The sequence below is a fragment of the Ananas comosus genome, linkage group 22 (assembly GCF_001540865.1).
Source record: "Ananas comosus cultivar F153 linkage group 22, ASM154086v1, whole genome shotgun sequence".
Classification (NCBI taxonomy): domain Eukaryota; kingdom Viridiplantae; phylum Streptophyta; class Magnoliopsida; order Poales; family Bromeliaceae; genus Ananas; species Ananas comosus.
In genome coordinates, this window is record NC_033642.1 from 5,765,446 (window position 1) to 5,777,751 (window position 12,306).

At 41.3% G+C, this 12,306-nt stretch overlaps 1 protein-coding gene and 1 pseudogene across 2 annotated transcripts in view; both read left to right on the forward strand.

Moving 5' to 3' along the window:
- Positions 1-5,440, forward strand: part of LOC109727476 — a 56,634-nt gene extending 51,194 nt beyond the window's left edge. For both annotated transcript variants that reach the window (XM_020257616.1, XM_020257617.1), the window contains exons 4-7: positions 4,354-4,474; positions 4,573-4,692; positions 4,782-4,852; positions 4,930-5,440. In XM_020257616.1, coding sequence (XP_020113205.1) covers positions 4,354-4,474; positions 4,573-4,692; positions 4,782-4,852; positions 4,930-5,179 — 562 coding nt within the window. In that variant the 3' untranslated portion in view covers positions 5,180-5,440. The remainder of the gene's footprint in view (positions 1-4,353; positions 4,475-4,572; positions 4,693-4,781; positions 4,853-4,929) is intronic.
- Positions 6,687-9,569, forward strand: LOC109727553 (annotated as a pseudogene).

Below are 12,306 nucleotides of genomic sequence, written 5' to 3' on the forward strand. Positions count from 1 at the left end.
TTAAAGATGTGGTTCATTAACCCCTGGAACGTTGATGGCTCATTAGTGAGCCCGAAGGGCATCACTAAGAACTCGTAATGACCCTCATGCGTCCGGAAGGCGGTCTTGGAGATGTCGTCCTCATGCATTCTAATCTGGTGGTAGCCAGACCTCAAATCCAGTTTTGAAAATAGTTTAGCACCACCCAGTTCATCCAACAATTCATCTACTAGGGGTATTGGGAACTTGTCTTTGATATTACTGTCATTCAAGGACCTGTAATCTATACATAGCCTCCACGACCCATCCTTTTTCTTTACTAACACCACCGGCGAAGAGTAAGGACTGTTGCTGGGCCTAATCACGCCTTGTGATAACATCTTGTGCACTAACTTCTCAATTTCAGTTTTCTGATAAGCAGGGTATCTATAGGGTCTTACATTGGTCGGATTGGATCCTTCTTTAAGCGGAATCTTGTGGTCGTGCAACCTGGCTGGTGGAAGGCCTTGTGGTTCTTCAAATAGTTCGAAGTACTCGTCCATAAGTGATTCCAGCTGCTGAGAAAACGTCTTGCTGATTCCTGACCACATGATCTCTGTATTTTCCGAAGTTGCTATTTGATCCTGTCCTTGAGACGTGGCATGAATGGAGCAGAGATGGGCTGCGGATAGAGCTGCGTCATTTTGTACCATTCTTTTGAGCTGCCTTCCCTCTATCATCTTTAAATTGGGCCCGACAGAACCCCTCAATACGATCTTCTATCCTTTAAATTGGAACTTCATTCGTAACTGATTAAAGTCCCACAAGATTGGCCCCAACTGTTTGAGCCATTGAATTCCCAGCACCATGTCACATCCGCTTAGTGGGAGTAACAAGAGGTCAGCACTGAACTCTAAACCTTGCATATTCCACTTAAAATCTTTGCACATGGATGAGCTAACCAATTTATTTCCATCGGCCACGGTAACGGTTACAGCTGGTATATTTTCTGCACAACAACCCAGTTTTGTAGCAATTCCATCATCGAGGAAGTTATGGGTACTCCCCGAATCTATGAGAATGTGTATCCTCCTATTCTTCAGTGTTCCAGATAGTCGCATAGTCCTGTAGTCGGGCAATTGAGTCTGTCCTGATAATGCATGCAGCGATATTTGAGGTGCAGAGTCCGTAGGCGCGAGTTCAACTTCTCCCACTGCTTCATTTTCTTCATTGGTACTAGAGTTGTCCGTTGATTCTTCCTCTGCTAATTCAATCTTATACAATTGCTTTTTCTTACACTGGTGGCCTGGTGCGTACTTCTCCTCACACCAGAAGCAAAGCCCCTTAGCTCGCCTCTCATCAAAAGCTGAATTAGAAATGTTTCTTGCAGGCCGAATTGTTGTCGGAGCAGCTCCCAACAACCCTTGTTGACCTGGAGCCCGAATTGCCCGATGTGCTGGTGTCATGTTTGGATTAGAAAAACTCTTGGGAGCTGGCAGCAAGGGTGGATTACTCATTACTGTCCTAGTTCCTCCCTTATAGCCCTTTCCATGTCCCTCCACAGCTAGCTCCTGTAGCTTGGCTAAGCTTAGAGCTTTTTGCAAGGTCCTTGGTTGAAACATCCTTACAGGTATTTGGATTTCCTCTTTCAAACCACTAAGGAAGCAACTCACAGCATATTCTTCTGAGAGCTCAACCCTGTTTAGTAAAGAATCAAATTTGCCTTGATACTCCATAATCGACCCTGTTTGCTTCAAATTCTTCAATTCTGCCGTGGGATCATCAAATAAATGAGCTCCAAAACGGGTATTGAGGGATACAATGTACTCCTCCCAAGTGGGCTGCGAACGAGTTAAACGGGACTTCATATATATTTGATGCCATTGAAGTGCCCTTCCTTCTAGATGCATTGCCGCTAACCGCACCTTCGCATCCTCCGCAGTTCCATCAATCTCGAAAAATTGCTCACAGCGGAATAACCACCCCTTTAAGTCTTCTCCATCAAACCGAGGAAATTTAATCTTAGTAAACCTTGGGGCAAAATGGAGTCTATTCGAGCTATTACCTTCAGATCGAGTAGCTGGAGGCGAATTTTGACCAGCACTTGGTGAAATTGAGGCATGCAATTCAACGAACATTTGGCGGACCTCATCCATATCCTTGTTTGTCGATCCCTCAGTTCCTGAATTGATTGCTCCTGGCGCACCAGCGAATCCTTGACCATTTGCCGCATCATCTCCTCCATCCTCTTCAGTTCTTGAGCTCTTGTCTCCATGAGCGCAGAACCCTCCCACAACCGAGAATCGTCGGCTCTGATACCAAGATGATACCTGCCAATCTACTAGCCTCAGAGCAGAGAGCTCATGAGTGAGCTCTGATGCCTCTGATCATAACAGAGTCTAAGAGAGAGAGGAAGAGAAGGAAATTGAGAGAGAAGAGAGAGAAGAGAAAGAAGAAAGAGAGAATTGTATTAATGTTCCATGCTGAAATCCAATTACAAGTTAACTATATTTATAGCTAGGGTGGATGGCAAAATGGTAATTTGCTGGAAATGTAAACAGTGCGGTACTTCCCTGGCAGTTAGGGTAGTTAGAGAGAAATGAATGGACGCCTAGGATTTCTCTTATCAAGTGGGATCCAATGGCCCTTATTTAAACTATATCCCAGCTGCTGCAGTGAAACAGGGGAATGGGTGGCTGCGGTAATGTGAAGTAGAAGACCTCACTCCCAATCAACAAGGCGTATCAGGTTCTCAATGAGTTCTTGGGTATTTGAATTCCTTTTTTTTTTTTTTTTATGGTTCTTAATACTTGGATGTCAGAACTTAATCTTGAATTTTATTCTTTGAGACATCCTATACATTTTTACTTTCTTTACATTCATAAGCCCATATGCGCACCTTTTACCCATTCTATAAGAATTCTGAAGGTTTTATATCCTCCGGTGTAACTTGCTGAGAATTATCTCAAAAATATTTGTTGTGTTTTGGTAAAATAACAAGCTTCTGCAAATGCTTCCACTACTAATCTTGATGCTTTGCCTAGAAAGAGCAGTAAAAAATATACCCTCTAATCCTAATCGACGCCATACAAATTATAATTTTCAGCTATGTCTTGCACAACCATTAGCAGGAAGGACGATTATAGTCTTAAATTTGCTGTTTAATTTCCTGCTTTTGTCCAAAGTATTTAGCTTGTTTGACCCTCTACAGTCTTGATCCCATATGATCTTCTGCACAGATATTGCTGAAATACTTTGCTATTGTGCCTTAAATCTTTCCAATGGAGAGAAATGGTGAGGAAAAGAAAAGAACACAGATCTTATGTACTAGTTGGTCTTGAATTTTGATAGCAACAAGAGCAGCATTAGAAGTGAATGACATAACTAGAATTCATGGTAAGAACCTGCCTTCCTAGAAACAACAGCCGCTGTTAATTGTAACATTAGAGTGGCAATTACTATCACGGAGCCTCAGACAACTCACAAAAAGGAGGCAAGAGCTGGTTGTTAGCAAAGCAGCAGTGCCGGTTGTTGTTGACAGTAGCAGCTAATAGCTAAAAGATGTATGTTGTTTGGTTATCAATTGTGAATTCGCAATATCCTTGAGTGCCATACTGCAATTTGTTGCTCACTGTTTGGTTGTTAGTTGGTGGATCCCTCATTGCCATATCTTTAAATCTTGACCAGTTGAAATTAACAAATTATTTTATTCTATTTTGTTTTATTTTTTGTTCCATAAGCATTAGAGCTTGTCACTTCTACTTTTTGTTGTCATTCACTTAAATAATTCTAGCTAGGTTCTATGCTATATCTCTCACCATCTTAGACAGCTGACCCCCTGAATTGCATCAAATTCTTCAAGGACTAGGTTTTGCTGAATGCTTCTTCACCCTGATTATAAACTCTTTGACATCTCTCATTTATATTTTGATCTCCTTTCTATAAAAGATTAACCAAGTTTTCGTAAGTTGAAGTATTATCTCCAGGTGATTTGGTTTCCAGCTGAGGCACAGCAGGAACTACAGGCCAACAAGTAAATCTTTTGGAGCATTAAGTGTATCTAGACAACACTTTTGTTTGTGGGCTATCAATGTTCTTTGAATAGTTGAAAATTGGCTTTTGTATCATCAAGGAAGTGGAGTCATCGAATTATTCCTTCTTAAAGTCTCGAATGCTGGAAAAACAGAATCCTGGCAATGAGATATTTTCAGGAATGTGCAATTGTTTGAATTCAAATTATTTTCTCCATCTTGGTTGTATCAGAAAAAGCTTGTGCCTGTAGCTTTCTGGATATCACGTTTTTAAGCAGACATACCAATTGAAGAATGGGATATGGATGATAAAAAACATTCTTTTCTCCCCTTGCAATTATCTAAATATTATATGTAATTCTAGGTCAGTTGGCTCGCTGGATGCTTGTTTTTATGCGGAGATCAGGACAAGAATCCCAGACACAATATCCGGGGACTACAATTTTCAACATGCAGGAAATACTCCTGTCAGCTTTACTGTTAAGGTTTGCTCCGTTCTTGCTCTTTTTCTTTAACTCTGCTATCATGTCGCCTACTCGTCTTTTTCGTTACTCATGCTGCCTTTCATTACAATCCTACCCAGTCTGCCGTGCTGAAGGAGGCAATCGATGATCTCGAGTGGCCTGGTTCCAGCATTCAGATACTTCTACAACCTGACCCACCTTCAGTCACATTTAGAGGTGAAGGTCATGGTGACTTGCAGGTTTGGATCTCTCGTTGTTTGCCCCTCATTTGTGTTGATTCCAAGATCTCTTCATTTTGATCATCTTGTTTAGACTGAACTCCTGGCAGATTGAGTTCTTCTACTATGCAAATATCGATCTTCTGATTGCATTTCAGTGTGATCGTCGCATATCATACAGGTAAATCCCTACTTTCTTCCATTACCTTTTAAGTTCTATTCAAGTCTTATATGGTTTGATGATGTATTTCTGTGTAGATACAAGTACAAATTTCTTCATGCGACAACTTCGAACATCACAACTAGCGTGTTGAAAGAAAATAGAGGAAGCAAGGTGTCGATCGGGAGAGGAGGGATGCTAAAAATCCAGCACCTTGTTTCGGTTGCAAGATCAGGAATGCAACATGCGTATAGTGATGCCGGAGGACTACATCAGCCTAGTCGGATTGCTTATATCGAGTTCTTTGTGAAGCCGGAGGAGGATGAGAGCCCTATAAATGACTCTTAGGCCTCTGTTGAGTTAAATTACGACCAGAAATTATCTAGAATTGTCTTATTCATTCTTGGCTCCGGTTGATGTACAAAAGGGTTGGTCAAAAATTGCAAATTTGAGGGCATATTTGGTGAGGGTATTTTAATTTTATTTTATTTAAATGCTGTCAGTTGTTAACGGTGAAAAAACAAGAATTGAGAACGTCGGTATTTAGTATTTATTTTTATACATTTTTCTGGCAAGGAAATTGGGAACAAAAATTACGAGTGGATTTCATTTAGGGAATTTTTTTTGAGTAGTGCTACTGGTACAACCCATATTTTTGAGTAGTGCTATTGGGTTGTACATCCTACAACCGAGAGATCCAATGGCTGATATCAATTTGCTTTTGAAAAAAAAAAAATAGTGTTATCCTCACTCCCATTTTCTGGCTCCTCACCCTTCCCCCTTTTTTTGACCTCTCTCCTCTTTTCTGCGCCTGCGAGCTAGAGAGAGGGCTACGAGCGATAGAGCGAGAGAGAGAAGATCTCGAGCGAGAGAGTGGCGCCTCCCCTTTTCTGTCGCCTGTGAGCTAGAGAGGGAGAGGCCTGCGAGCGATAGAGCGAGAGAGAGGAGAGCTCAAGCGAGAGAGGGGCGAGGCGTGAGAGAGAGCGAGATCAGTGGCTCTGTGCGAGAAACAGAGAGAGCGAGAGGCTGAGAAAGAGAGCCAGCAATGAGTAAATTATGGAGGCGACAATCGAGGAAGCGGCAAAATTGACCGACATGGCTCACCCGGAGCACAACGATTCCTACACCGCCACATACACAACCAGGTATGAGATGTCTCATTCGAACACTTGGTGGAAGATAACAAAGAGAGTAGTCCTGAGATCAAAAATTACAAGTATTCTTTTTCTATAAATAATAATTCTATTAGTTATTTAAATATGCTTCTGCTTTGTTGTGGTCAAAGTTCTCAAGCTAGGTTGATCACTATCCAATATTTAGAGTTTTATTCTCAAATGATACCATGATTTGTTGTCTATTAGTAAACTGATAGGATGTGGTGTATATAATATCATGAGTTTTATCCTTAAATGATATCATGATTTGTTCTGGTCGCAGAGAATTAGTGACTTGGGTTAATTTTTAGGGCATAGTAGAATGTGGTGTACATAATATTAATTTAGATGTATTGATTTGGATAAATAGTTTGTCCGGTCACCATTATTCCAATTGTGTATTTCGACTGCATGTGATGTTTTACAGGTGAGCAATTTTGTTAAATTTCTAGGTTGACTGATTATTTCAATTGAACATTTTTGAGATGGATGAAGAAAGAAACAGTGAGGTCAGAGACGTAAATATTTCGGCACCAGAAATTGGAATGTCTTTTATCAATTTTGAAGCCGTTTTTAATTTCTATAAGCATTACGCACAAGAATTAGGATTTTGAGTTGTAAAGAGGACAACTAAAATGACTGATGGCAAGGCTACGTATGTAATAATCGCATGCTCTCATCATGGAAAAATGCATCGGACCATGACGAATCTTCGTCCTCGTCCATCGGTGGTGAAGACGAACTGTCTTATGAGGATAAATATGGTAATAAATGCGGATTCATCTTGTGTAATAAGTAAAATTGTACTTAAGCATAATAACATCCTAAGTCCTTATAAGTCTCGACTTTTTCCCTGCAATCGAGTTATAGATCTGAGCATCAAGAGGCGGCTTGATCTTAATGATCGTGCTGGAATCAGATTGAACAAAAATTTTAATTCTATTGCTGTTGAAGCTGGTGGGTATGAAAACTTAACATTTGGAGAGAAGGATGCTCGTAATTATATTGAAAAAGTCCGTCGGTTACGACTTGATGAAGGTGACGGCGAGGCAATTTATAATTATTTTAGAGAAATGCAAGAGAGAAATGAAAACTTTTTTTATGCCATAGATCTAGACGATGATTCTCGGCTTCGCAATGTCTTTTAGGCAGATGCTCGGAATAGAGCGGTGTATGAATGTTTCGGAGATGTAATTACTTTGGACTCGACATATCTAACAAATAAGTACGATATGCCATTTGCTCCTTTCGTTGGTGTTAATCATCATAGACAGTCGATCTTGTTGGGATGCGGCCTACTCTCCACTGAAGATACAGAATCGTTTGTATGGCTCTTTTGGAATTGGTTATCATGCATGTCCGAGCATGCCCCCAAAGCAATAATCACAAATCAAGATAAAACGATGCAAAATGCTATCGCACGTGTCTTTCCTGATACTCGGCATCGATGGTGCTTATGGCACATTACAAAGAAGATACCGGAGAAGCTAAGAAGCTATGGCGAATATCATTCGATTAAGAGCTTTATGATGGATGCTATTTATGAATCACTGACAGAAATTGAATTTGAGGAAAAATGGAAGAGAATGATAGCTTGTTACGGACTTCAAAATAATGAATGGTTGTCAGGCCTATACGAGGAAAGACGTAAGTGGATACCAGTTTATGTGAAGGATACATTTTGGGCTGGAATGTCCACAACACAGCGAAGCAAAAATATGAATGCATTTTTTGATGGGTATGTGAACTCGAAAACTTCACTAAAACAATTTGTTGAGCTGTATGAAAGCGCTATAAAGAATAAAGCTGAAAAAGAAGTAGAATTAGACTACAAATCATTCAGGTCAGTCATACCGTGTATCAGCCGTTATGCATTTGAGAAGCAATTTCAAGATGTGTACACGATTGCGAAATTTAGAGAATTTCAGGCAGAGCTTAAGGAATTAATGCATTGCGAGACATCTTTACTGCCTTCGAAGGGCAGTGCGTATTCTTATCAAGTTAATGAGTATGGCGTCGGAGGTAAAGATACAGCCTTCACAGTATATTTTGATGAGGGTGGCTTTCTAGTAAGTTGTATTTGCCGTCTATTTGAGTATAAAGGTATTTTATGTCGACATTCAATTGCCGTCCTAGTTTATAGGAAGTTGGTGATTGTCCTAAATTCTTACATATTAACACGATGGAGGAAGGATGTCAGACGAAGGTATACCCGCGTGAAGACATGGCATAAGAACTTAGGGAGCATCGCTGAAATTTATCGATACGAAGTAGTATGTAGTAATATGTATGACATTGCAGACATAGCTGCTGAGTCCGATGAGAAATGTGAAGTTGCATTACGTACGTTGCGAGATTTGAAGACCAAATTGGAATGCACTTCATCATCCAAGGGGAGCAATGATATTGAATATTCGCCGATTGCGGCAACACCTTCGAATGGTGCGACGGATGATAGAAGTAACGACCGGAGAGTTCTAAGCCCGCTACCAGTTCGCAGTAAAGGCCGCCCGCCAAGCAAAAGAAAAGAGTCGATGACTGATAAAGTTGTACGACGGTTGAAGATGAAAGGCAATAAGCAACAGGTATATCTTGATCTACCTCAATTAATTTTTTGTTGGATTCTAATATACAATAGACGACAATGATTGATAATTATTCATGATATATTTTAACAGGTTGGGTAACATTGTGGAGATAGGATATATAATGGTGAATGTTCCATCTATAATCGTCTCTCATCATCTCACTCGACCTCCTCCCAACAGAGTGTAAATATTTTATGCATTACTATATCTAGATTTTTTTTCTAATATTCGATATAGTTTGTTTTGACTATTTGTTTTTAAAATTCTGGATCTCTTATTCTATAAAACCAATTGGTTTATTAAAACAGGTTCATCTACAAAGTCCTAAGATTAATAATTTGTCGCCAAGTGACTTACCTTATGGGATCGGTGTACACATCGGCCCAGTCATTATCGTAACAGTAATAGAAATTATATTTCTTATGGACGGTTCTTTAATACAACTTTATCTATATATAAATAATATGGTTTAAATTTTCTTTCTTTTAATATCAGACAACGTGGGACCCCAAAAATATATCTGTATCATCAGATCCTATCATGTATCCTTATAGAGTGGATATTAGTCCTCAATCTTCAAATCAGAATCCGGCCGCTCGGACGCACATGCCACACCCGACTCATTTGCAACAGGTATTGACAAAGTCTTGAGACAATCTATATATGCGTATTGTATTCTTGGCTTTAAATTGATCCTATTAACCTTTTAAACAGTTGCAGGAAAAGGAAATCCCGCAGGAACATCAATTTCAGCACGGTGGAAGAGCACCGCCCACATGAAATCAGCATCCATTGTATTCACTGTACTGTTACAGATTCAGAATTGATATGTGTTGTACCTGCTTGTTTGGGAGTGTCGAATTATAAACAGTGATTTAACAATATTTCGTATTTTTCTTGTTGCTATTGTAGCACTGCATGTAAATTGACAACAATGTAATGACGTGCTTATATTCCTCATATCTAGCAATATTGAATGTTCTTGCTTTCTGTTTAGTATATGAGTAATGTGTGTATATATTGGTGAATTTGTGTTGCATTATTATACTCAATGTATATTTATATATATTTAAAATGCTATGCATTACACACTGCTTATACATATTTCGTCTTATGATGTAAAGGTGTTGCTCTCCATTCTTGAGGTGTCAAAGTATAGTACGTGTTAACCTCCATGATCAGACGTACTAGTAGCTTATACCAATATGAGTGGCTCTGTTTTAATGAAATTTGATTGTTCTATCTAACTGTACACCTGTGCAAGAAACCATATATAGGTATTCCTTTAGTATACATAGCAGCTACTTATTCCGCTGCCAAATACCTTTCAATTTATTGCGACTATATAAATGAATTGGTGACATATTTTCTTTTGCAAATCTGTACCTTCTTCAACTTGATGTAATGCGCAGGCTTTGACAGAGAGGTACGATTCCCTAGTCCAATGTTAAGGCCGCCCGCTAAACAAAAGAAAAGTTAATTATAATCAAGTATAAGTATTCTATTTGAATATTAGAAATGATTTACCATTGTACGTCTTGTTGTGTGACAAATAATCCCACATCGGATGGGAATAGGGTTGTCATTGGGTTTATAAGAAGACTTACACGCTAACAATAATAACCAGGCTTAAGCATTTTGGGCCGGTGGTTTGGCCCAACGAGTTATTGTTGCTAGCGGGTCGGGTCGTTGCAATTGGTATCAGAGACGAATACCAGCCGAAAGTATGAGAGCTAAGTGCTATGCGGGACAAAGTGCTACACCAACGGGTTTGGTGGGAGCCACCTCTTGAACCCGTAGGAGCCACCTCTAGAATCTCACATCGCTTAGTAATTTCGATCCTGGTCTGTCTGTCTGTGATCTGGTTTGGACCTGACGAGGACGTCAGGGTCTAAACATGGGGAGTTTGTAACGCCCCTAAAAGTCCCACATCGGATGGGATACTGATTTCGATCAGTTTATATGAGGCCTACGTGCTAGTAATAATAACTGGGTTTGAGCATTTTGGGCTATGGTTGGGCCCAACGAGTTATTATTGCTAGTGGGTTGGGTCATAACATTTGGTATCAGAGCCGGTTCACCAGCTAGACATGTGTGGCGAGTCTCGGCTGAGCCAGAGTCTGGATGACGGGCTAGCGAGATAAGTCTCACATCGCCTGGTGATCTTGGGCTGTATGTGTGATTGGACTGACGAGGACGTCAGGGCCTTAACGGGGGGAGTCTGTGACACCCCAATAATCCCACATTGGATGAGAATGGGGTTGTCATTGGGTTTATAAGAAGACTTAGACACTAGTAATAATAACCGGGCTTAAGCATTTTGGGCTGTGGTTGGGCCCAACGAGTTATTATTGCTAGTGGGCTGGGTCGTAACAGTAATGGTGTAGAGCACACCCATATATCTAGGGAAAAGTGATATGACCACTTTTATAGTGAAGACATGATTTTTCAGATCATAGCCAGAAACGGAACACTAATATGGCTATTCGGTACACTTTAAGCCTTGGTTGGAACACTAATATATTTGACAGTGCTAATCAAGTCTTATAAAAAAATGCTCTAGCTATGGCTTTACCGAGGTCCATCTATAGTGCTAATGGCACACTCATATATCTAGTAGTGATATGTGCACTTTTATATGGGAGATGTGAGGAAGTGAATTCTCAAAATACGAGGATTAGACTTCATCCCAAATCGACCAAGGGTCGTGTTGGTGTACTTTGGAAAAGCCAANTATATGGGAGATGTGAGGAAGTGAATTCTCAAAATACGAGGATTAGACTTCATCCCAAATCGACCAAGGGTCGTGTTGGTGTACTTTGGAAAAGCCAATGGTATTAAAATCACCAAAAGTGCATTGGAAACAAATCCATGAGAGCAAATAGTGCAAAACATGCACCGGAGCAAAACTGCTCTCGGGGACCGATCCTTGGCAGGGATGGACTGGTCCCATCAGCTGGTGTTGCGGGGTTGCTTGGGGCAACCGTCCCTGGTAGAGAGGGACCGGTTCCTGAACGCGAACCCAGCGAGAAAGCCAGAAATTGGCTAAGTCCTGAAAATATTGCTTTCGGGGACCGATCTCTCAGGCAAGGACCGGTCTCCCGGGGACCGGTCTCTCAGGGAAGGACCGGTACCCGAACGCGTGTGTAAGGAAGTGAATTCTCGAAACTCGAGGATTAGACTTCGACCAGAATCGACTATTCGTCGAGTGAGTAGGCTTCGGAAAGCCCGAAGGCGATTATAATGCATAAAGTGCATTAAAGAAGGGTCCGCGGGAGCACCAGTGCAAAATCTGCACTGGAGCATAAATGCTCTCGGGGACCGGTCCCTGGCAGGGAGGGACCGGTTCCATCAGGCTGGGTTGCGGAGGTCTCTGATGAGACCGGTCCCTGGTGGGCAGGGACCGGTTCCCGAACGTTGGCCCGACGAGATTTAGCCAAATTTGGCTAAGTCCCGAGAATGCAGCTCTCGGGAACCGGTCTCTCGGACAAGGACCGGTCTCCCGGGGACCGGTCTCTCAGGCAAGGACCGGTTCCCGAACGCGAAAATCCCTCTGCTCGAAATGGCAGCCTTCGGGGACCGGTCCCAAGTCGGGGAGACCGGTCCCTCACTGCGAAAATGCCCAATGAGGGCTGATTCTAAAGATGAAAAGTTGAGGGGGCTAGTTGCAAAATGGCCTTTAATAGGGCTTGGGGATCTCTCTCTCACCCTCAGTTGCTCTCTCTCTCTCTCT